At 36.6% G+C, this 26,589-nt stretch overlaps 2 protein-coding genes across 2 annotated transcripts; one reads left to right on the plus strand and one right to left on the minus strand.

The window, feature by feature from the left end:
- Positions 1-4,739: 4,739 nt before the first annotated feature.
- LOC117789991 (alaserpin-like) lies at positions 4,740-6,117 on the minus strand. The gene is made up of 2 exons (XM_034629216.1): positions 4,843-6,117; positions 4,740-4,809 (listed from the first exon to the last, which is right to left on the minus strand). The coding sequence occupies exon 1, from the start codon at positions 6,066-6,068 to the stop codon at positions 4,860-4,862; it is 1,209 nt and encodes a 402-aa protein (XP_034485107.1). The 5' UTR covers positions 6,069-6,117; the 3' UTR covers positions 4,740-4,809; positions 4,843-4,859.
- An 8,266-nt stretch (positions 6,118-14,383) lies between these two features.
- LOC117789990 lies at positions 14,384-19,506 on the plus strand. Its single transcript, XM_034629214.1, has one exon. It carries the CDS (start codon positions 15,200-15,202, stop codon positions 17,681-17,683), a length of 2,484 nt encoding a protein of 827 aa, XP_034485105.1. The 5' UTR covers positions 14,384-15,199; the 3' UTR covers positions 17,684-19,506.
- The last annotated feature ends 7,083 nt before the right edge of the window (positions 19,507-26,589 follow it).

Raw genomic sequence — 26,589 nt, forward strand, 5'->3', positions numbered from 1 at the left:
AAAAAATTGGGTCATCGATCAGCTGTTGGGCGTAGATATGTGTTAAAGAACATTAAATATATATATATTATTTAATTTTAAAAAAATAATACAAAATCTTTAAAATAATAAGCTGTTAATATCTTAACAAATAACAAATATTTCACAATTAATTTCATATCTTTTTTTGGCTTATTTATAATTTTATTGAGTTTAATATGTGCACACATACTTAATTAACTCTATTTCTTCGTCCAAGTTGAATATGTTGTATTTATTATATAAATACAAAATTGTACGATCTACACGTCACAGCTATTTGGCCATTGCTATTGTTAGAATAGCTTTTACAACACATATAAATAAACTCGCAACGCATTCAAAAATATGTTCCACACAAACTCGTATATTACGATACATTGCGTATACGCCGCGTGTACGCATCTTGCTTCCAGTCTGTTCTCTCACGTTGTGTGAGAGCAATATTTCTTGGCAGTGCGTATGTGCATAGTATTCATTCAAAGACAGGTAAATGCGCACTAACACACACTGACAAACGTCCATTCATTAGAAAAATAAATTTCATTCTAGGCAAAAAGAAAGAATAAAGAAGTAAAAAAAAAAAAACAAAAAAGTCTGCGCACATTTTTGGCCACAAGCCAAATGTAAACGAAAAGAAAAAAAAAAGAACAGAAACAAAAGCTGCTCACGTTTTAAATGCGATTATTGTAGTTGTAGCTGTTGTGTGTGTGGTGCTGATATCAAATTCTCAACAGCAAGTCATTTTATTACGTTATCAGCTGGAATGTTGGGCATTTGAAAGTTGTTGGGTTATTTTTCGGACGGAATTAACACCCAGACGAAAGCCTCACCTACGACCCCAACTGACTTAACCCATCATGCTTGCCTTGACTTGTGGTGGTTTGTCAAAGGTCTGGCAATTACTTACATTTGTGTGTCATTATTGTTGACGCTTTCTCTCTCTTTGGTAGCCAAAAAGTCAAAGTTGGCCTCATACATCACAGTTTGACGTGAATGGGGCATGTGGCTAGATGCCTTGCGGCATGTGGCCTGTGACGTTGGCACTTGCCGTACGGATTGCCCTTGTTTTCCTTCATGTCATATCGATTTTCAAATTTTCGGAAGCCTGAATGTCCAAGTGTCAGTTCACTCGTCTGTTCGCAGCTCGTGTTTTGGCAAATCGTCGCTGCTTGATTTTGCCTCGCTCTTCATGTTGCTGTTGTTTATTTTGTATCTTTTTTGTTGATTTCCTTTTCGGCTTAAAGGTGTTAACTTTATCACAAGGCATTGCGAGTGGTCACTTTCGATTGTAAACACTTGTTTCACAACTTTTGCATTTTCAATTTCACAAGAACAAAAAGTAATATGATATACAAAAAAAAGTGATACATGTAAATTTTTTTTAATTCCATTTTTTTCATAAAATTAAAATAAATTCTCTTGTATTACCATTTGGCACGTTCGACTTAAAGCTAACGACGCAGTTAGAATACAATTTGTTTGCTTGCAATTTGAAGTTTTACTTTGAAATTCAATTGCAAACGTCTCAGATTTATTTAACTTTAAATAAAATTTTATATTAAATTTGTAATACAATAATTTACATTAGCTGCTGTAACTAATTATTGCTTAAGCAAAATGTGTTCTGTTGTCTCTACTAAATTTATATTCTCAAAAAGAAATCTCGCTTCCGAAGGGATTGTCCGTAGAATGCAGTTAAGCAATTGCTACTATTTATTCTCATTTCACGAGTTATGTGCTAGTTCATAAAATTGTAAGATTTATAATCAATTTGTAAAAAGAGGCGTTGCGTTCGTTTACTGCATTTAGCACCACCTTCTATTTATTAAGCTATTATTCCAATTCAAAACGAGTATAAAGTCAGTTTGAGTTATATTAATACAATTTACAACCGGTTATTTAGAATAGTTCAATGGAACTTATGTCAGTTAAAACTCGTAATCTCACTGCCCAGATTCCACATCCGTTATCGACTTAATTATAGAAATTACAGTTGTTTGAATATGCATTGGCTAGTCATTTGGTTGTTGGTTTTTCATAGTATCTCTATGCCAAGAGTCAAGGGAGAAGTGGATCAAACAACAAATTCAGCTTCTGTAATTGCAAGTGCAAGTGCAAGCAACATTCACTATCAGTATTTCAAATACAGTTTTTGTACTAAATTTTGGTTTTTCTGCAACCTTGCAATTTTGTACTCCATTGCTTTTAATGACCGCAGGTAATTATTATATATAGTTTGCAATTCATTTGGTAATTCAAAGCCCTGACTGACTCGACTTGCCTTTGGCAAACTGATAGAACCCAGTGCAATGAACCAAAGTGGCAAGTTTGAAAACGCAATTCGATTATGACCACAAAAACGACTACGATTACACGCCCAATTGGTACGTCACAAAAGCAAAAAGTCTGGCACCAATTTTCCAACCATCAAGTATTTTGTTGTACTCTATGGTATGGCTATTATAATTTTGTCATGCAACTGACACAAATGAGAGATAATCGTTACAGCGAGTATGACTGTAATAAAAGTAAAAATTATTATACGAATTGTAGAGTTCTAAAAATGACCTGATAAACATACTGGCAACTGGTTTCATTTTGGTATGCTTCCAAATTGAAAATGACATTTAATTTCATATCGTCTACATACATTTTGCATTCAATCAAATGTTTTTAAATTTTTTAACCCACCCATAACTGCCATTAAAACTGATAAAAATTTTACTATTCAGCAAGAATTTCATTAGTCCATGGATTACTTTAAGAAATAAAGTATTGAATTATATATTTAGTTTTAAGATATTGTAACTCTTTAGATGTCGAATACTGTAGCACATTTAAGCTTCGTCTTCAATATCATTATATTATTTTCTTTAGCAAATGAAGTACAGCTACAATTTAAATAAATATCGAGTGCAAATCATTGAATCGTTTTTGCCAATACGATTGTCTTGTAACGTAACGGAAACAATTACAGAGCCAAGTGCAAAATGGTCACACGTTTAATGTGTGATTACCAATGCAGGCAACAAACTCAGTCAACACCATTAACAACAACAAGAAGAATAACATCAACGCTGGCAACAAATTTGCGAGTACAAAGCCGCAAGACATTCACGAATAAAAGTTGAACTTTGGTAACGACTTGCAACAAGTTTTTTTTTGCATTGGTTAGCTCAGCCAGTAAGTTGTGCATTGTATGTTAAGGCTGAAAATAGTTGGAAAATGTTTAAAGCTTGTAATGATATTTAAGTAGAATTAATATCTGTACTGATGCATGGTTTAATGTTCTATAAATATTCATGCGTACATTATATTGTATAATTAATATTATGAAAGGCTTGCAATATTAAAATTATCCTATGTACTTAGTAATACTTCTACCTTATATTGCAGTTATCTGTGTAATCTTTCAAGCTGTGTAATATTTAAATAAGCTTCCAGACAGTGTCATGCATAATACATTTTTTAAAAGTGTATATTTCCATAAAAGTATATTATATTTTATTATAAATAATTTTTTATTTTTATAATTGTTTATTAAATGTAATGGTTAATCGATGCAAGTTTATTATTCGGCTAGTTGATCTTACTCGTTTTTTGTAATATACAGATTTTTTATGAAAGATTTATGCCACTTGATGACCTTGGACAAGGTATTTTTTTCGTGTTTCACTCTGGCTATAAATAGCGGCAGTAACCTCCAAGAGGTCACAGCAATTGCAGCACACACACTTACACATACACACACACACACCACTTACCAGCTGTAAATAAAAAAAAAAAAAGTTGTTTGCTGAATTGTTTTACGGGGCAGGCAAAACTTTTTAAGTGTCTGTATACAACAACAATAAGTACAACCAACATAAAAGGGCATCAACAAAAACAAACAAAAAATTAAAAATAAAAAAAATAAAATTGTATTTTAAACCAACAATGTGGTCGTATGTATGGCCAGCTGTGACCGCCAGAACTGAAACGTTTAGTTTAACAATATTAATTATTTAGGCCAATAAAATTAAGCGGTTCGTTTAATTGGCTTTTTCAGTAAAGGTCAGTTACGAACTGCAAATGTGAAGAACAAAGAATTTTCGTATTTTTACGAAATTAATTAAGTAGCTTAAACGACGCGCCCATAGAAATGTTTATGCATCAGATAAGAACAACAGTAAGGTGGCAACTTGGTAGCTGCTTCTGATTAAGATAATAGTATAGATAAGTAGGTAGACATGTAGGCCATAGTTGGGCATTTGAAGGACAGAACCACCAAGAACTCCACTAAAACTATAATACAAGCTCAACTGACTCAGAAACAAATGCAAATATTTCAACAAATGTTGTGACTTTTTGCTTATTATTTTATGGCCGCTGCTTATCAGTAATATTTTCTGTTGATAGGGCAGGTAAAATCTGATATCTACTAGATATTATCGAAAGTTATTTGTCTGTCATGTTTGGCGCCTCGAAGGGTCCCACAGTCATTATCAGTCAACCACCGCGTGGATTGTTGGTTCTGATTTTGATATGTGGCCTATGAGGGGTGCGTCTTTAATTAGCTATAAAATAAAGTTACATATCACTATGGAAATTAACCAGACAGTTAACTGCTTGAGTCATTTTTTCTTGAGGTAGAAAGCAGAGATAACTCTCCAGGCTCATTAGTTAAAGTAGACAAGCGACAAACAGAAATTGTTATTTTACATATACACACTTCCAAGTTTATTATAGAAAATGATGTCGAAAGTTTATTTTATTTATAATTTGTTTAAATTTATATTCGCAAGTAATTATATAGAATTTAGCGCTGTATATTGATAAAATATATTGATTATAAGTATCTAGTCTTCACATTGTTCTCTTTTGCACTGACACACTAATCGAACGTTGTCAACGTGGCTTATATCCGGTGAATTGAAGTTACCCACAAACAGACAACCATGGTTAGCATGATAGATGGTAAAATAGAAGGGATGATCAGCATAAAAATGTTTTGGTTCTAACTCAGGAGGTGGCATGCTCCTTACTGCCACAACCATTGCTGTTGCTGCCGCTACTTCCGTTCCCTCTTCATTGACCTCGATGAAAGCCTTGTGTAAAATCTTTGACACATCTAATCTTTCATTCGAATCCAACATATTTCCAAACTCAGCTTGACCATTGAAGATTAATTTAATGCCCATTTCTTTGAAGACCGGCGTGAGTTCTTGTTCGAATTCCGCTTTAAATTTGGGCAGCTTGACAAATACCTTATGTAAGGTCAGTTGAGATGTTATATCCTCCAGCGATGTTGTTTGCAGCTTCTTCTCCAGTTGCTTTAATCCCGCATTTAAATTTGGCAATATGATCAACATAAATAGATCAGTATCTTGATAGGCCAATCGCAAGGCTTTTGCATCCATTTCTGGTAAGTCAGCAAAATAATACTTATTTGCCGCATTCATCATTGACACTTTTAGTATCTTTTCATTTCCCAAAAAGAAATCTTCACTGCGCGTCTCACTCTCCTCGAATTTAACTGTCCATTCGCCTTTGAAGTGAATGGCATTAACCAACACCAATCGAGTGTTGCCACTTAGTGCGTCAGAGCTAACGATATTGCTTATTAACTTGTTCGTCCTGGACTCAACCCAGCCATTGATAGTGTTCGCAGCCTCACTGCCAATTGAGAAATCAATATTCTCTGCTTCCGAGTGAAACTTCTGTGTTAATATCTCGTTGAATCTCTTGCGTACTTTATAGTCCTTCATAAGGTACAATTTGTTAGCCATGGTCAATACACTGCACTCCACATAGGTAGTTAACACGTTACTGAATCCGTTCGCTATCTCTTTGGCATAGTTCGAGCTGAAATTGAGTCCTCCGTCCAATTCTATGGCAGTCTCACTGCCATCCACAGCACCCATACGCAACATTCCAGCGCAAGTTTGTATGGAGAGTGGAGAGCATATTATGTTCCTATTGGGATTAAAGTTGACCAACTGATGGTAAAAATTGCGGGAAAATATGTCCAGGGATTTGGTAAAGTAATTTCTAAATTCTGATTCCATGTTTCTAACTGTGTTTATGTTCCATCATAGCGGAAGTAAGAGATGTGCTTTTTAAACAAAACTGAAATTTAATAAATTCTATGACAAATTGTACAAGGTTATTCTAAAAATATTTAAAAATTTAATATGTTGTATTGATCAGGTTTTTATCGTTGAAATGTCTTTCACTTTATTTACTTTATTTAATTTAAATATACCAACTAAACTAATTATCGTTAAATTCGTGAATTCCAATGAATTTCAAATGATTCATTGTTTGTCTTTATGCAAATATCAAATTTCTCCGTATGTTGGCGGTTTGCTTAAGCCTAGGCACATCAATCAAACTGAAAGTACCAAAAGATATAATATATGTGATATATCACTTTTTGAATACCTTAACGATTCGGTGACCGGCGGGCACGTGCCTGGTCTCATAACTGTTCTTATCTAGGGTGAACAGTCCGTTAGTACGACAGACAAGGACAGATGTCAGTTTGTTCGATATTGGAATTTATAATTAATGTTCAATAACTTTTTAATTTGGATACATTAGTCAAAAATGTATACGAAATGTTTCGGAAATGTATTTTCGTTTAGTGTAAACTTGTCAATCAGCATAAATCAGACAGAATTATAGCTAGTTCTTGGCTAAGGTCATACGAGTATATTTTCGAATATTACGATTAATATTTTAACATGTTCTGTACTTGACGATGAGATACAGAGACACGGAACACAATGTAGGTCAGTTTGCCTGCATGCCAAAGTCTCCAGCTATAAATAAATGCATTTCTGTTTTCATTTCGGAATTGCCTAGTAAACAAACAAAGAACGGAACAGAATCAACCGTGGGCACAATTTTGCAATTGAATGGCAAAAGAGTCGCTGACCTTGCAGGAAAAATAAAATCGGGGGCATGTCCATGTGCGTGAAAAGTTCTCCGATGTGGAAGTGTTCCAGCCAATGGCCTTTAGCATGAGATGACAAATGTCACGACTAAGGCTCAAACTGAAGCTGAGTGCATGTTTATATATAACATAGTCCAGCTTAGAGATGGCCAATTGACGTGCTTGGCATTCTTGTTGATTTTGGAGTGAAAGAACCCGAGAAGGGAATCAAACCCACACCCATCTATGGTCTTGTTGTGTTGAGAGATATCAGTTCATATGTATACAATAGAGAATATACTTAGCTTATATTTTGCTATAGCCGCGAGCATTTTTTCTATTGTCTATTGGCCACTCATATGTTGTGGCAAGCACTTTGACCTCAACATGTAGCACCATCTGTCCTTTTGTATTTAGTTTTGTCGGGCGGGTAATTTGATGCTGCAAAAATGAAATCAGACGACTGCCATAGCTAAGTGCAGTGAACTCGTTTGTTAAAATTTGACCGATTTGCATAAATTTGAGAACCATCGCATTACAGCACATTGTATCTGTATGTGTATGTGTATGTGTATGAATGTGTATGTGTCAGTTGAACTCCCTGGTTTCACATACTCATGCTGTTGTCTCTCGGCTCACAGTTTGACATTATTAATTGCAATGTGTGTGTTAGACATGGTCTGATTATTTTCATCAACTTTTAGTCCCTTTTGCTTGAAATAAACAGGTGCAATATTCTCGCAGCTAGTTCTGAGTTTCTTGCATATAGTCTAATGCAAGTCTGGCACAAGTTGTAATTGATACTTCAAGGCAAGTTGACTAATTACGCCTGTTGAGGGTCAGGAAATTGATTGGGCATGTGCTTAATGGCCTGAAAGTGCAAGCTGATAGTAAGGTCATAAGATGTGGGTCAATTTCTGATCCGAGTTTCACACAGTGACACAAAACTTTCAGCTACAGTAAAATGCCTAGGTGTATAATTTCAGTTAGAATGCAGTTGAATATTTATAGAGGAAATATAAACAGTCTATAGAATGCGCCAAGCGTTCGCGGAATTTATGGAAACTCCCCGTATCTGAAGTACTCTGGTTTTCCAAGTATTTGTTCAGCATATCATTTATGTCTACAGTTTGGTATTGATACGATTGTTGATGATTGTGAAGTTGAAATTGCACTCTACGCATTTCTGTCTCAACTTCTTTGTGTGCTTTGTTTATTCAGCTTCTTCCAGCTGCAAGTCTAACTGCAATCATGAAAATTGTATTCGGTACTGGTTATAGTCAGAGTTAGCGATTGTGATTATAGATCACCTCAGCGTGTACTTAGAAGGTTGTGGCACAAAGTTCCAGTCGCAGACCACGTCGAGGTCGCATTTGTTCAAGCATTTTAACCGTTACGCCGCGTAGTTGCCAGCTGGGAAGGTTTTGTAATGGATCAAGTCATACCCGATCTCATTAGCGTGTCTTTTTGTTATGTAACTATCCAACTATAAAAATATACATTGCTGAATACGTCTGGCAAATAACTTCGTATCTCTGACCACATTAACTACTGCCATATCAAATTAACCACACGCGACTGAACGTTTGGCATTTTTAGCTAGAGATGAACCTCTGGCACTTTATATAAGAAAACTCCAGAGTTGAATAGAATTTGGAATCAGAAATATGCAAAGTCTTGAAGAAAATGTGATTATTAAGGGATGATAATTGTGTCTTTAGAGTTTCACGCTGTCATCACTAATTTGACACTAGTAAGAACAGTTATATTTGAGACTTTTAGACTAGGTAATACCGTGTAAATACCCTGTGAGTTCTAGAATCTCACATATAAGATTCTTAAAATTCTTAAGTGCGGCATTATATATTTAACATTTAAGGCAAGCCAATGCATTAAATAGTATACATTACTTGTACGACCCTGTTCCCACTGTATTGTCTACAGGGTATACAGAACCAGATAATAGGAAAATGGTAATCACGACAAAGCGTCACAACTGCTAAGCGATTACCGAGCATTTGCATATTTGATTCATGTTTACATTCAGCTACATTTTGTTGCTACATTTTGTTGCAATATTTTTCCACTGGCCAATAGGAGAAAAGAAAAAACGTCACCAAGCTACCCGCCAGACGTTGAATGTGAATTGATGACAGGCAGACGACAACAACAACCAAAGCGACGATGCTAATGTGATTGTTTTTATTTTTTTTTTTTCTTACTTTTTTGTTGTATTGGCTATTGTCGTGCTAGCGAGCTAACGAGCTAATGGAAAAGTTTTTACTTCTATAAAATTTATAAAGCCTACACACATACACATCCATACGAGTACGTAATTTCGCATGTAGAAACATGTGTAAGAAGCCTTGCAAGTTTCCATGTCTTACATGTCCATTTCCCCAGGTGTATCATTTTGTACTAGGTTCCTATTAAATTAATAAATACACGTAAAAGTTGACCCGTACGTACCTCGATGAAAATACACGTATTCTTTATTACGAGCAACTGAAGTTTGTACTAGGTTCCTATTAAATTAATAAATACAAGTTGATCCGTACGAACCTAGTACGAAAATACATGAATTCTTTATTATGAGCAACTGAAGTTTTGATATTGTCGTGTTTTTCTGATCTCTTACAAGATCTGAATCCATCATTTATAATAGGTTTTTTTTTTTTTTTTGCGAAGGTGTATGTGTCTTACATATGCATTTCCCCATCTGGAATATTTTGTACTAGGTTCCTATTAAATTAATAAATACAAGTTGATCCGCACGAACCTAGTAATAGTCATGTTTTCTGTTCTGTGACAAGATCTGAAGTTATCATTCATATTGGTTTTTCTTTTTTAGCAATCATGTAAATTTGTAAAAAACAAACGTTATCATTCTATTAAATATGTAAATACTCGAGGGTCTAAAGAATTTAGAAAAAATTAAAGGGTATATACAAGTTAACTGGTCACGATTTGTTGTTATATTTTTCTTTATACATATTTTTCTGAACGATGACAAAGTTCCTAAGCTCAGATAAAAAGTTGCGCCAATATTTGCCTTTTTGCTTTTGCCTTTGATAAAGCCGCCTTTTATTCAATTATGGGCGGATAAAGAGAGCGAACCGCATGCTTATATCAATTTAATAGAAAAAACAAACTTTTCTCGAACAGTTGATGATGAAGAAGGTCTAGAGTTAATTAAATTGGATTTATGTTAATGGCATTTGGCTAAGCTCAGCTTAGTTTTTGATTGACCATTGTCCATTATTCGTTCTGATAATTATGTTATTATATATGTGTTCGTTTTGTAAGCTGCACATCCCCATCGTATTCTTATCATAGTTACAACACTGAAACAGCTGATGTAACGGAACTGAACGAATTAACGTTTTTATATGCTTACGTATGTATAGTACGTATATATGTATATTCAGATATTCGTCATGCTGTCTGACATACGTCTGACTTGTGCTAAGGTGTGTGCCTCGCACCTGTACAGGTGTAGCTGTCAATTAGCCAAGGCTTAGACTAAAAGTCGTATGAACTCGTATATTTGTCACTGGAAAATAACAACGTGTGAATCCAATTAGCAATCCGTTAAGGAAACGCGACACACTGAGACCTTGTTAAAGGTGTAACAAATATTTTCTAATCGCTTATCAAACGCTTTGCGCATTTCATAATCGCGTATGTAACATTTTAGCCTATAATCCTTTAGAGCTTTAGTTCCATTAATCCGTGACATTGAAGCTATAATTTCGACTGCTACTTCTACTTTCTTGGGCTTTTCGTAATTCGAAATATATTCAAGAAAATCAATTAATGCTTTATTTAGAACAACTTAACACAATCTAATGTAGTTCAGTAGGAGAACGATAATTTTCCAAACAGTTATTGGAATAATTTGCAATATGCGATCACAAAAATGTAAATCACATGCTGATAATTGAACGGAATTTTTTCAATGACACCTGCATAAGAAGTAGTTGAGCATTTCAGCGTTTCAGCTACGAATACCCTGCAATTATTGAAGGCTTATGGGGGGCTCTAGAGTGCAGATCATATTGCAATCAACTGTCGGCTGAATTCTCAAGTCATCGTGACTGTGGCCATTAATCGCACTTTTACCAGCTCAAGGACATTCATACGTAACGTGGCCTAAAGACCAAAACAAATTATACCTATATATTTCTTAATGACGGCTGCCTGCCCATTTTAGGTGGGGGACTTTGAGGGCAGCTCATTGTGTGTAAATATTGGGCTGGTAACAGCAAAAGCCACAGAAGAAGAAGAAGGAATTTCACGCCCATTTTGGGGAGCGAGTATACAGCAAATTATCATCAGCAACAAATATGGGTTAAATATCATTTATATCAAATTTATTTACGGACTTATGAGGCTTAAGTGCCTCAAGTTGTACGATTGCGAGTCAAAGACAGTACTGACTGCAAGGCGTCGGTCCAAAAGAGAGTGCAAAACTTTACATTTAAATATAGCTAAAGCTCGATATGTCGAACGTCAAAAGTGACGTCACGTTTTAAGAGGCGGTTGTCACAAAACAAAAGAGCACAAAAAACCGGCTTTGCTTGTACATTGAACATTGACTGGTCACCGTTGCTTGTTTTTCTCTTTGTTGTTACTGTTGTTGTGTTGGTGTTGGTGTTTTGTATGCGTGTGAGCCATAGTTTGTGTTCTTTGTAAATTGGGAATCACAGTCTGATCAGTTGTTTACAACAGGTTCACATTGATCCATCTAGATCGCCTAATTAAGCGTATCACGTGCTGAGTAAACCCCCAGCCAAAATAAAAATTAAAAGCCGTGCCTCTCTTTCTTAATGGTTGGCCGATTGGATGGCTCATGCTTTAAATCGAAAGCTATATATTTTACATTCTTGCCTCTGTCTGGCCATAAGAATTCTGCCTTTATTTTTACCACCACACTGCGTATGCGCATTGTTAGACAGAAGCAGTGAGCGGGGGACAGAGGACAGCGGACAGAGGAGGCGCTAACAAGACGTTTACTCACGCCGCATGTTTATCTTAATATGTTCGACTTGCTGTTTCTTGCCAAGTCATGCAAATGAGCGCATTCTCTTCAACTTGTTTACACTCTCCCACCAGTCGATGGGGGGCGGAGCTGTTGCTGTTTCTCCAGAAAAATAGTGAACTATGCCCTCGGCAAACAAATAAACACATAACCAAGCCCAGACACTTGTTAGTTTAAACTTTTCCTTATTTTTTATGCATTTTGGTTTCTATTGAGCGGCTTCTGTACTTTGATCTAATGGCTTTTGTTAAACTGATACGTGTTTTGTCACTTTGTTGCATGCAACGTTGAAAATCTCTGCGTAGTGCCACGCGAACGGAAATAACAATTAAACAAATGAAGCAAATACATTATTTGACCTGTAAAGCATATAATAATTAGACATTGATAATAAAAGTATTTACAACTTATGAGCTTGTGAATATTGCCTTTGTTCCGTAGTATTATCTGTCAATAAATTGAAGCAATACAACCGCATAAGTTTAGTCCCTTCTGATAAGAGATAGGGAACAACAATTTAGATTTCAAGCAAAGTCACCCAAAGATAGAGAGAGAGATATATGTGAAGTATAAATAGTACATAAGTAAGTGCGTCCGTCTTTGCCTTGATTCACATTTCTCGTCAATATTTGTTATCCGTACACAACCGAGCAGCAGAGTGTACGAATCGAGCGTTAAATTCACACACCTAAAAGTGCCGCTAAACGATTGCCAACTAGTATAAGCACTTGAAAAACATATTAAAACTCAAATATTTCGTTGATCTGTAGTCAATTATTGTCTCTAATATTGACATAAGATCACAAGCAATCGATACTTGTGGCTCGTGTGTGTAATTGATTGGGGCGTTACTCGCTATAGAGACAATTGCTTGTTGATAAGCCTATATTTCCATCTTTTTTAATGGGAGTTTAATTCCATTGTGTAGGGTATTTTCTGCAGATCATTAGCTTTTAAAGTAAATATTAAAAAAATATATTTATTATAAATAGATAGTTAAATTTGATAAAATAAAAAATATATTTAAAAATTTTTTAAGATAAAGTTTAGGTTTTAAAATTTAAATCAACATATTTCAAGCAAATTCTATTTCTTAAATATAAGAACACGAGTGTAAAAAATGAACTTTTAAATCATTTGTAAAAATATAAGGTCTGCAGATGTCAAAAGTAACTGATTCACTGGCTAATCCATGTTTTGTTAACGAGTGTTTATGGATAGACTCTTGAACAAATAAAGTAGGGCATGTAAACTGCGCTCAGGCCGACACCGAAACGATATTTGTTTACAATTCACAGTCTCCGGTCGCGTGTTCAATGCTCCCCGTAAATAAAGAGAACTTTTGATCAGATATATGAGTTTAGTACTAAACTGGTCGATCTATAGAACGCATCACTGATGAGCTCATTTGCTCGCTGGGAAGGGTTCAAAGTTATGACTCTGCCGAGTGGTCATGTTGAAAGTAACTGATTGTTCGATTGATCAAGCTTATGCGTAGTACAGTTCGTAAGTAATGATAGTTAACTGAGTCTTACATGTGATTTTTGCGTGTAGCCATTTGATTTGGATATAACATTAGTCAGATGTACTTGTAAGTTTTGAGTTTGCCGCTTATCGACAAATTATTGCAATAGTCAGATAAGAAAAGACTTAACCGGTTAATGGAGCATTAGGTAGAAGCGTGCCTGGCTCATGCGAATGCTTACTACCAAATCGATTTTATTTCTGAGTCACACGAATACATTTTCAGAAGGAAAACAGTATTTTCTTACTATATATGCTGTGTCATGGTCCAATGCGAGCTTATATTTATTTTTAATTTAATTTCATAATGAAAACAATCTGTAGAATACGTGTACATTGTTTGTATTATTAAAATAGCGCAAGGGAGACTCTTATCTCATGATGTCTTATTCCATCTCTTTCTTTCTTACAGTTGCTGGGCTGAGAATTTCATCAGCTGATTGCTGGCCTACAGCAACAATAGCAGAAACAACAGGAGCCACAGCTTAAAATGTTTATTTGCGCCTAATAAAAATGCAATTTTTATGGCATAGAAAATAGAGCGTGGCCATTGCATTGGATGTCGTACAGAACCCAAATGAAAATGAGGTTTGGAAAAATGTGCCAGCCGCAGCAGCAGCAGCAGCAGCAGATTGTGATGTAATGAGAGCGCAACAAAAGTGAAGCCGCAATGCAATTGCAATTGCAAAAAGATTATACAATTTGTGAGTTTGCAACAATCTAGGACAACAGCAGCAGCAACGACAACGGCAACAAACGGCCTCAGACAAAGTCTTAAGCTGATAAATACCGGCTGGCAACAAGCAACGAGCAGCTAGCAACATTGTGGCGTGCAATAGCAGCAACAACAACAATATCAACAACAGCAGCAGCAGCAGCATAAATTCAAAGTCGCTACGATAATTGTGCGGAGCGTGGGAACTACAAATCACAGCAGCAGCAGCAGCAACAACACCAACAGCAATACCAACACCAACAGCAGCAGCAGCAATTGTTGCTCATTTCGCTCTTGGCTCTCCCAATGCTCGCACAGAGTCAACGACAGCAACAATTGCCGCCGCTCTGTGCTCATTCGGACGTTACGATATTTTTTTCTCATATAATTTGAGGCGTTTCGGCAAGCGCACACGACAGTTGTGCTTGAAACGCTTCGTAGTGAAGTTCGTGCTCGATCGACGCGCGGAAAACAATAAAAGAAGAAAAGAAAAAAGAAGAAATAAGAAAAAATAACAAACTTTGTTCAACACAAAATTGGCGTGTACAATTTTTGTTACATGTGAAAAAACGAAAAAGAAATTTATTTAGAAATTTTTGTTCATATTTCGACGACGAGCTTCGCGCGGAAATTAGCAAGCGTTTGCAAGAAACAAACAAGCCAAAAAAAGGAAAATTCAATAAATTGGAAAAGCTATCAAGTAGCAGTGAAACAAGAAGTAAACACAACTTTGCAACGTGTAAACCAAGTGAAATTTTTTGTGAGTGCTCCAAGCAAAAAAAAAAAAAAAAATAAAACTAAAACTAAAACCCAAAGCAAATACTTGAGTTGATCGCTTTAAAGTGGCTCTCAAACTGTAAAGTAATGTGCGTGCCAAAAGCACAACAACAGCAACAACAAAAACAACAACAAAAACAACAACAAAGACAATTTGATAAAGAAAAGGAAGTAATAATTGCGAAATTGTTAAGCGCATAAAGAAATGGCCATAGATTTTCTTATATTGGCCCTGCTGCTCATCTCGTTCATCATCAATCTGTTGGCGTTGTGTGCGTTCTGGATAACGCCGGGATTGCGCACCACAGCAAATCGTTTCACAATCAATCTGCTGATCATCAATTTGATTGGCTGCTGCATTTTGGCACCCACATTGTTGCTGAGTGGTGTGAAGAGTCTGTCGGCACAGACAACGGGAGCAACAGTTGCCGGCGATAGCATTGAGTTTTATTCAAAGCCCGGCAATCATCAGCTGACCATACGTCGTAATGGCCAACTTGTGGAGCAGGACGGCATTGTGGTGCGCCGCAATATCAGCAGCAGCAGCAGCAGCAACATCAGCAGCAGCAGCAGTGGCATCAATGCTGATAACGACAGCAATGGGGACACCATTGAGATGATTTACAAGTGCAATGCGACATATTGCCGGGAATTGACCATCGATGAGCGTGGCGATGGTGCCTTTGTCATCACGGAAACGGAAACCAAGGAGGATAATCTGAGTGTGCCGACAGTGCACAGTAACATTCAATTGCCAGCGGTGCAGCTGCGTTGTTGGTCCATCGATATGGCCGCCGCACTGGGCGCTCTGGCGGTGCTTCTTGTGGTGGGTGACACCTGGTGTGCGGTCACAGATCCATTGCGTTATCACAGCCGCATTTCGGGTGTTAAGACATGGATATTCATAACACTCACCTGGGCTGTGGGCATACTTTTTGGTGCACTGTCCGCCTTTCGTGTCCTCGACTTTGAGGCAGACACACTGTTCAGCCGTCAGAGACGTCTGGCTGCCACATATTTCAACATTAGCAGCACAAACAGCATCTTTGGCGTGGTCTATGCGAGTATCTACTTCATTGTTATCATCCTGTTGCCGTTTGGCTTTGTTTGTGGCATGTATTGGCGCATCTTCAGCGAGGCACGCGGCAATGGGCTGCGTATGCGACAAAATGGCTCCTCGCCGCTGCTCCAGAGTGCCCTCAACCTGACCAATCAGGCACAGGCCACACCCGCGACACCCTTCTCGAACAGCTTGTGCGTCCACAGACATTCCATATCATCGGCCAGCTCGCATGGCGGTGGCGTTGGCGTTGGTGTTGTCACTGGCGGACTCCAGATGCAAATCGACCAACGTGGAGCACGCAGCTCGCCCAGCTGCCTGCGTCGCGATTCGGCTGCCAAGGTGCTGCTGCCGACCATCTCCGATGATGGCTCCGATGGCGATGTTGAGAGCAGCACGGTCGGCGCCCCTCAGCTGATGAGTGTGCCGGAGCAATCGATTGCGGATCGCAATCAGAACATCCTATTGACACTGCAAACGGCCAGTGGTGAGATTAAACGCAACTACTCGGCCAGGCAGCTGCCATTGTTGGGCACCTCATCGCAGGATCTGCGGGAGTTGCATCGCCTGCAGGGCATACGTCAGGTGCACAGTTCGCCGAATCTGCACAAGTACACCGAGCTGTTGCAGGATCCGCTGAGTGATGAGTGCAGCTCGCCGCATTTGTTGCACGCACAGCGACAGCAGCAACACTCACAGCAGCATCTGCAGCTGCTGGAGCAACAGCAGCCGACACAGCAGCAACAACAACAACTGCACACACACTTCAACACTGGTCGTCAGCAGACGGCAGGACATGCGTTGCAAATACCCTCCATACATGCCTCTCCCAAGGCCCTCAGCTATATGAGTTCTCTGCGTCATCGTCTGAGCAACGCCAGCTCGTTGTTCAAGTATCGCGAGGAGTCACGTGCCGCGCGGATCAGTATCCTGGTGGTGGTCATGTTTGTCGTCTCCTATCTACCCTACGGCCTGCTGGTGCTGCTGCAATCCCGCCTCTCGGCTGCCAACTTTGGCGGCTCTACTCAGCTGGCCATCTTCATGATACTGCTGGCCAATCTCAGCTCGCCCTTCATCTTTGCCTACCGCAACAAGCGAGTGCGACGCGGTGTCAAGCGATTGTTTGGCCTGGATGCAGCCAGTGTGTTGCAACGTCATCACAGCAGCAGCATTAAGACCAATGGCAACGGCAGCGGTGGTGCTGCTGGTGGTGCAGCTGCCAATGCCGCCCAGTTGCAACGCAACAGCAGCAAGTTGTCGCAGTACAGCAGCAACAGTTGCCGATATCTCACGCCGCAGAGCTCCGTGATCAGTCAATGCCAGACGACGCCGGTGCATACAATATTGACGTTGCGTCCCAACAGCAGCTGCAGCACGATCATCAATTTTGGTGGGCACACCAGGGGATCGGCGGATTCGGATGATGTGCCCTCAATGGAGGCGACACCACCGCCACCACAGCGCACCACTCGCCCCAAGTTGCAGCGTGGCATTACCATTGTGGAGCATATTCACATTGCCGGCTCACCACCCAAGTTCCAGGCACGTCGAGGCCTTTTCGACATGTTCTTTCGCGGCTCCAAGAAGCTGCAGTCCAGCTGTACCCAGTCCACGCCAACGGAGGTCTAAAGCCCAAATCTAGTGTTAAGTAACTACTAAATGTTTATTGCTTGCTGAAGAATTCGCAGAACAGTATTCGTAATGTCTTAAGTTTTACAGAAATAAGCCAAAAAACAAAAAAAAAAACCGAAAAACCAATTCAAAATACAAGAAACTTATTATAAACATGCTGTGCTAGAAGCTTCTCATGCCAAAAATGAAGAAATAGAATATGTAAAATATATAAAAAATATATTCGTTGAAAACTCTCAAATACACATACATATGTAATATGCCTGTGCTTGTCAAACTGCAAGTGTTGCAAAATACACAGGCAACAGCAACAAGATGTACCTTTTGTCTAACAAATAATCAAACAATTCAAAACACTGTACAAGTCGCTATAAAAGCAAAAAAAAAACCAAACAGCAAAATGTTGAAAACATATTTTTAAAAGTAAATAATAACAAAAACAAATATCAAACTGTAAACGGGAACCAAGCAGCCAATTTCGAGTACCTAAGAACTGTCCTAACATATAAAAAAAAAATATACCGTCAATTGCATTGTACTCTTAAACACACACATGTACACACGCACATACACAACAAGCACGACATCTATTAATTTATTATTGTTTAAGCTAATATTAATATTTATTAATCAAACACGACAAGCTTTAACTTAAAAACAAACAAAAAACACAAAACATTCTGGCTAAAAACCCAACGCTAAGCATTCAATTCATAAGTTTTGTATTAAGTAAATGTGCAAAGCATATAAATGTGTATTATAATATACTGTATAGATTGTAACTTCTTAAAACGGCACCTAGTGCTCTCAAAAGAAGAGGAAATTCGATGCAAGCTATTTCTTGGCATTGCAAGCGGCAGTTTTCACATTGAAAACTTTTCTAGCCGGCCTGTGCAATGCCGATTTTATCAGTTGGTCAAATGAGCGAAACTTTATAATTAATTATATATTAAAACTGTATTGTTCAAATCAGTTTGCTTTTTAGAACTTTATTAATTGCGTGCAGCTAAATACCTCATTAGTTTTAATTTATACAATTTAAAATACGAAACCATGTATAATGATGCATTAACGGATTTTTAGTAAATGCCACAACTTGTACTATATGTATGTGGCACATGTTGTACCGTATCAATATGCCGACTCAGACCGAAAGCTTTATACTACCTAAGTTCAATTCAGTTCTATTCTATAATTTTATTTGCTGCTATTTGACTTGCGTATAGCTAGAAAAGTCTTTTGTAATATTATGGTAAATATGAAACACATAAAAACACTAAAAAAACCAAACCTCGAATTTATATTTCTAAAAATTTACACTAGAAATTTCTATGTACATCATATAAATATACTATATTAAATATCTTTGTGTGTAGAAAACCACAATTAAAAAAAAAACACTTCCCAGAAATTTCAAAACCAAAACTAATTCATGTGATGTTGAGCAGAAAGAGAAAGCATTAAAAATTAATGAAATCATGTATTAATAGATTATATTACATACCATAACATATGTATGTCCATATATATGTGTAAGTAGTACTTTTATTTTTTCTAATTAATGCAACTGGCAAATGATATATACAATTAATGTAAACCAAAAAAAACAAAACACAAATTCAATGTGACAAATTAGCTTATAAAGTGAAAGAGAAAACAAAGCAGAAGCAGAAACAGAAACGATATGATAGAAACCAAACAAAAAGCGAAAGAAAAGAAAATACAAGAAACACACACTAATTAACTACAGTACAATTACAATTGGTAGCTAACCACATACAAAAATTTAACCAAGTATTTTCTAGCTATGTTGCTAAATATTAAAACACGAAAAGCAGAAAAAAAATGAAAACAAAAAATGCTATTCCAACAGAAGAACAACTATTTAAATAAAAGAATATGTGTCTTAAAAACCATTAATTATTATGACTTTTTATTGCCTGAACTTTAATTCATTTTTTTGTTGCAGCCAAACTTGTTTGCTCAACGATTGCCCACGCAATCTTCATACTCATATAAAATACATATATGTGCATAACAGAGGTGCGATTGAAGAGTTGAGCTTATACTAAATAGAAATTCGAATGGTAAGAATTTAATTAAGCGAAGTAGAGTGCCAGAGTAGATTCAAATGATGTGGAGCGAGTATTAGTTACTTAAAATTTGCAAAATGGTTACGAGAACTAATAAGGAATAAAAAGATGGAGAATGTTAAACAAAACCATCGAAGATTGTGGAAAACAGAGATAAATTGGCTTAATCATGGGAAAATAAAATAAATTAATAAACATATAACTTTTTGCTAAAAATGATATAATGTAAGGGAGAAATGTGCTTATTGTTAATACCAATTTATAAAAGAGTGCTCTCAAAATTTAAAATCCAAGAGGCTCTTTAGATTGAAAATTGTGATACAATTTTTAGTTGTGCTCTCACATTTGTACTCGCAAATTTATCGATCGCACCTCTTTGACAAAATTCGTTTCAACTCTCCGATTCGCATACAAAACAAGAGCTCTAGAACACGAACAAACACTTGAGGAGAGTGTTGACTTTAGGGCGCACAAGTTCAATATTTCATTTACTGTTGCGAACACTTTTTCATATTCGTGACCATATTAATTGATTCAATCGGCTGGCGCTCAATGAAGAGACGAAAAAAAAGTGGTTACAGTTCGTCTCTTAATGAACGCTTTTTCCATAAAAAAATATGAAATATTAATATTGTATAACAACTTTGTCAGTCACAAATGGCGGTGGTATGGGGTCGCAAGTGGTGCTGAGTGGTGACGAGTTCCACCACCACAAGTAAGACAACCGGCACTTTCAACGGGTTTGCCTGCTTATTAGAAGTTTAGCACCAAGCAAGTTGCTGAACGGGCAATGTTATATCATATTTGGTGGCAACGGGGCGTATGGGCGTTTGTAAATGTTTGGCAATATGGTTTGGCGATTGATTTCGAGTTTTGTAAAATTGCCAACGCGTGTGTAGCTTTAATGACAGTGGGCGTGACTAATCATTTGGTATATGTCAAGTACTGTTACCTTTTACCTACCTGCAGGTGACTCACCTATCAACAATTTGACGCCCCATTTTGATATCTTACTGCAATGGGGCGACAGTTCTGCGACACACACACACATCACAAACAAACATCAACATGCCCCAAACAACCTCAATGTGAGGTACACAATCAGCACCCATCTCTCAGCTCCCAGTTCCCAGTTCCCAGTTTCCAGCTCCAGCGGATGCGTAGCTGTCACTCAACCAAATGGTCACAGTAACCGGCAGCGGAACCAATGCCACAACAGAAATAGAAGCACAAGCTGAAAGCAAAACAGAAGCTTATATTATCGTGCTACTGTTTTTATTTATTTTATTTTTTTATGATTCACTGCATTCAACTATGCGTGAAAATGTCACAAACAAAAATATTTCTCTCACAATTTGATAGATATAGTATATGTACAAGTACATATGTATAATATCTTTTTCTATATATATATAACAATCAAAAAATTTGTTGCTCTCACATTTGCCAATTGTTGCGTAAAATTGATGGAAAACAAGATTTCAAGTTAAAAATACAAAAACAATACAGATTTAATCTGCATTTTGATGAGATCTCTGATGAGCATAACTTGTTGGCTTAATGCATAAATCAACAAATGTGATATGCAATGAGTATTAAAGTAAGTTCAAATTTGACAAATCGAACTATATTTTGGTTTAACAAAAAAATCATTATTTGTTGAGTTTTCCATTAGCAGTGATCTTATTCATTAGCTTTTCATCTATACTCACTTGACATCAATAGGGGCATTTAGAGCCTTCAATGTCAGTAGACATTCAAACATTTGTTTTTTTGATTTAGTGCCATTTGCGGTGTTGCTTTCTCTAAAATTCACTGTGCTTCACCCAAAAATTATCTGTTCTCAATTCTAAGATTATGGGAGTTTTACTGTAACATATTTATAGTAAATAGCGGGGGGTTTCTTTCTAAAATACAATATGCAAACGTTAATAACTTGCTCTAAAGATAACAATAAATGTACCAGTAATGAAAGTAATGGGCTGCAGGTGGTCAGCTATTAAAACACACAGTAGACTATAATTCAAGTCGATCTAATGTGACTCATTGGGAAATTATAGCAGATTGGGTACATATCATGAATTATGCATACATTTTTGAATTGAATTATTTTTTGAATTTATAACCAATATTTTATGGTTTAGCTTGAGCTTAATGAAATCAATTGATATGTCTTGCATTTGCAGAGCCCACAGCGAATTGCCTTAAAAGCCAACTTGCTTCCGTAATGTCAAATAAGCAATGTTATTAAAAGCCAAGCCTAATTTAAATAGCTGCATAATTAAACAAAATTAAATAACAATTTTTAAAAATTTTTGACTCATTCGGCTACCAAAAGCTTGATATATATAAATACACATACATAGGTATATATATATAGATTTATATAGGTATCAAAAGTCATTAGAACAAAATTGTTTGTTGGCACAGCGACACAGTTTTTGATTTTCTTTTGTGCTGACGAAATAAATAAATAAATTGAATTCAAATGCTTAAAATTGAATGAATGAGTTGAGCAAATGAGCAAATTTCGGCTGTCAGGTAAGGGAAATACAGCTACGACAGCTTCTTGGGGCGATTGTGTGGGTGGACAAGCTGCTGTCAACTTAAGCAAATTTGTCGATTAGGCACGAGGAAACAAATGTGAGCAGCTCGAGGATAAAACTGCGTCAAAGGTGGAGGCAAGGATGTTCTCGCAGTATGGCAGCCAGTAGCTGACATCTGACATCTGACACCTGACAGATTGATATATACTGTCGGTTGCTTTATATATATGTAGATTAACTGATAAATTTGCTATTGGTTTTGCCAGCCTACTCGTACAAGCGTTTCGATGAGTGTCAATGAACCACATGGAAGTTTCGGCAGCTGTCAAAGCGTTCAGCATAGAATCGTATGACATAAATCACTGATGAGGCACCTCTGTGGTAATCATTATCATAAATCTAATACCGCCAATTCTGGATTTTTTCAATTTGCATGTGAACTTGAAAACCGAGTGCATTGACATGACTGCACACACACACAGAGACAGACACACTCACACAGACAGACACCTGGAAAAGCCTTGAGAGGTAACTCTTCTGTCGGTTGTTGCACTGCCTCCCTCAGCTGCTATCTACACCCACCAGAAGATTGATATATCTATGTGATGTATGTTTATACAATACATATTACAATTACCTTGTTTTCCGCATTCTGCTCAACAACAGAATTTACGACAGCTGTGCCAAAAATGGTTATTTCACTGTTGGTTGCCAAACCAAAGTTAAGTTCCTGGCTCAACATCGAACAGATGTGGATAGGCTCTATGTGCATATAGAGGCTAAGTACTCGGACTTACTTATAGTACTACTAGCTCACTGGCGAGTAATATGTAAATATATGGCTGGGCTTATCAACTAGTCTGCCTGCTTATCTTGTTGCAAATCTAACAACAGCTTGATTTAATATATTTGCTTATAAACAAAAGTCGGCTGATGTTATTTTGCATTATTATTATTATAATTATTATTAAGCGGTATTATGCCCATCTAAACTCTTTTGATGCAACCAATAAATATCAAGTGAAGATAATTTAACTTTTTGAACATTTACATTTGAGGCATCTTATTTTATTAATAGGTTTTTTATCTTAGGTTTCAGATAATAATTTTATTTACCACAGGGTATCTGCTAGTCGAGCGCACTTGCTTAAAGTATTTTTAGCAAAATATTCGTACTTTAATTTAAAGAATATGTTTGTACGTAGCTTTTGTTATTTTCGTAACATTTTTGGCACCATCCTTTGCAGATAACTGTGTCATTCTCACGCAGCTTAAAATGATATCTTTCTACGGATTTGCAGTAGAAATGGGGGTTCATAAATATGTCGACAGACTATCTGACTCGCTGACTGACTGCCTGACTGGGTGACTGGGTCTTATCGCAACTTTCAAGTTGACTCTCAGTTGTCTCATGTTTACTGAAATGACGTCACAGCTGAAGTAGAAACATACGTGTATGTATGCCAGCCTGAACTAAAGGGAATTTCTAGAATTGCCTGACAATATTTTGAACTTGCGTCGATTAAGACCAAGGATATCAACGCTCTAATGCCTGGCTTCTGCAACTGGATTAGATGCCCAGATGCTCAGATGCTGATATATTCCATGACACGTTCCAAATATTTTCATAAAGCAAGCAAAAAGTGGAATCTTAGTCTCAATTTGTTTACCAGACAGTGATGGGAGAAAGGTCGAACCGTTTCGTTTGTATACTAAGAACATGCTTATCGGTACGACAATTTTGCCAAGTTAAATTAAGCAGCAACTTAAGAAATTTGCAATATGTTTTGACACTTTTCAATTAAGTGGTTGACTCTTTCATCTATTCGCATCTGCATTTCATTTAGTTTTCGTGCTCTTCAAGCATTTCCTGAGGTGCTACAAAGTACCGTATAATGCATACATGTGCAGACAAGCGATAAAGAAATACATTAAGTAAAAGCAAAAACTCAACGTGGTATGCTGCAATTTTTGACAGCGGTAAAAATCAAATTTATTATTATACGACAGGCAAATGTTTTTATCGCAGTTTCGTAGAAAATGTCGCTGTCAAGAGGCGGATCGTGCTAAAGTGGAAACATCCGTTGGTAGTTCATAAACATTGAATTCTATTTTCCATACCGTACAAAGAATTCAATTGAAAAAAAAATTTTCTAAATTATTCCAAGAATTAAGCAGAACCAATTTCGTTGAAGATGCTTCTTTGAAACAGCTTCAGGATTAATTTACATAACTTTAATGAGAACTTCAATGTTTAACTATAATTTAACTATATATATATATAGTTCTGTTTTTTTTTTAGTTCCTTTACTTGCAAACAGGGCATGTCTAAGTAAATAAACATCATCAGTCGAAAATTGTTTTCTTAAGAATTAACAAAATTTATATTTTTTTAAAGCGCAATTCATTTTGACTTAGAAGTCTTATGTATTTTGGACAATAAATATTTATTTATTTTACTTGTCATTTGTTAATAAACAACATGTAAATTATTTAGTACCATAGATAAATATTATTTTCAGATGTATTATTATAATTTTTTATTTTTTTTTTTGTTTTTTGTGCTGATTTTTAGAGGAATTATGTCATCAACTTAAATAGAAAATCCGTAAGTTCGTAAATATTTAATCCAAAATATTTAAAAATTGATCAAAAATATTAAAAAACAAAAACGCAAAAATATACTTAGATTATATACTTGCACTTCAATATATACATTTTAGATTTCGCTTTTCTAACAGTGACTGACAGTTTTGCTGTCAACTTTTGTATTTGCCGGCCATCTGGCCGTTTGTTATTGTTGCTGCCAAAATAAATACTTGCCTTTCGGCAGTGGTTAAGTGCTGAGATTGCAGAGATTGCTCGGTGGGATGCACATTTTGTTGGTGGATGTATTCTTACCTTCTTCCCCATTGCGGGGGTACGCAGCACTTGTGCAGCTAAAAGCAGAACAGAAATAATTTATTTCCGCATCTTGATAAATTTGTAATACGCCAAGTTGTGTTGCCATTTAAATATTTATGAACGAGAGGCTCACATAAAAAGAGCAAAGAGAGGAGGTTTGTGGATGGGTAAACAGTTGAATAAACGTTTTGAGAAACGTCTGCGGGTATTTACCTATAATATTGAATTTGTGGCAAATTTGCCGTCAGCTTGCAGTTGGATTTCATTGGTTTTTCAACTCGAAGCTCGGGGATTATTGCCTACAGTTTACTGCGCTTTTCGCTACATTGAACGGATCATGTTTTTTTTTTTTTAACATTTTTTTAGACATGGGTGGGGACAACATGAAAAAAGCTTTCAACCTGCTGCGGGCTCTTACGGGGAAATATCATAACCGTAGCTCTCAAACTGTTGTTTGATTTGCTTGTTTGTACAAAAGCGAGCAGAGTTGAACTTATTTTGTTGAGAAACTTTAACAGGCATCACTCACACACAGCTAAGCAAATATTTATACAGCTCAGTGCCCAACGTAGCCGACAAAATAACTACAACAACAATAACAATAGCAACAATGATATCTACAGAGTTAGCTTCATGGCTTGTCAGCATCAAGCGCCATAAGAGACCGTATTTTAACCGTTAAGAAAATACTTGTACACAATAACATTTCTTTATACAAAGTAGCAAATAAGTTTTTCGACAGTTTTGCCTTCTTTCTATTGTTTCTTCTATTTTTTCTGCTTTTTGTTTTTTAATTTTTTTTTTATTTATTTCAATTGGGCGCCACGACGACGTCTGCTACAGTGTTCTGCTTGCTGTGGAACTTTACACAAACTTGAATGGCGTTTGATGTGCATAGCTGCAATTTTCATTTTGCATGTGTGTCTGAGCAAATAACTAATTGAGACTGCTTTAAATCTGCTTTAGATAAATATAAATACTGCCAGCAAATAGCTTAAGGTATAAACACTTTAGCTTCAAGTATAAACTGATTAGTTTGTATAAATAACTTAATGGCATTTGTGGCAGATTACAGCCTTTTATTGCCTAACAGAATAGACTGATAAATCTGGAAGCCTGTAATGAAAGATTTTTATAGTTATCTTATAAATATACTATCTTTATTAGTCAACGGTTTCCTGTGCAGATAGCTGTGACTTATGTGTTAAGCAGTTGCCAATCTAAAGTTCCTTTCGTACTTGAAAATGTACATTTCTTTTGCAATTTCTTTTCGACTTAATTTGTGTCTGACTTCTTTCATTTCTTGTTAAGCAAAATAAATTGCTAGAAGAATTGCGGTGGAGGCAAATTAATTTTCTCT

Source organism: Drosophila innubila, assembly GCF_004354385.1.
Source record: "Drosophila innubila isolate TH190305 chromosome 3R unlocalized genomic scaffold, UK_Dinn_1.0 2_E_3R, whole genome shotgun sequence".
Classification (NCBI taxonomy): domain Eukaryota; kingdom Metazoa; phylum Arthropoda; class Insecta; order Diptera; family Drosophilidae; genus Drosophila; species Drosophila innubila.

Bases quoted from the DNA above. Each gene is read 5' to 3' on its own strand.
- LOC117789990 (XM_034629214.1), top strand. From the start codon at position 15,200: ATGGCCATAGATTTTCTTATATTGGCCCTGCTGCTCATCTCGTTCATC.
- LOC117789991 (XM_034629216.1), bottom strand. From the start codon at position 6,068: ATGGAATCAGAATTTAGAAATTACTTTACCAAATCCCTGGACATATTT.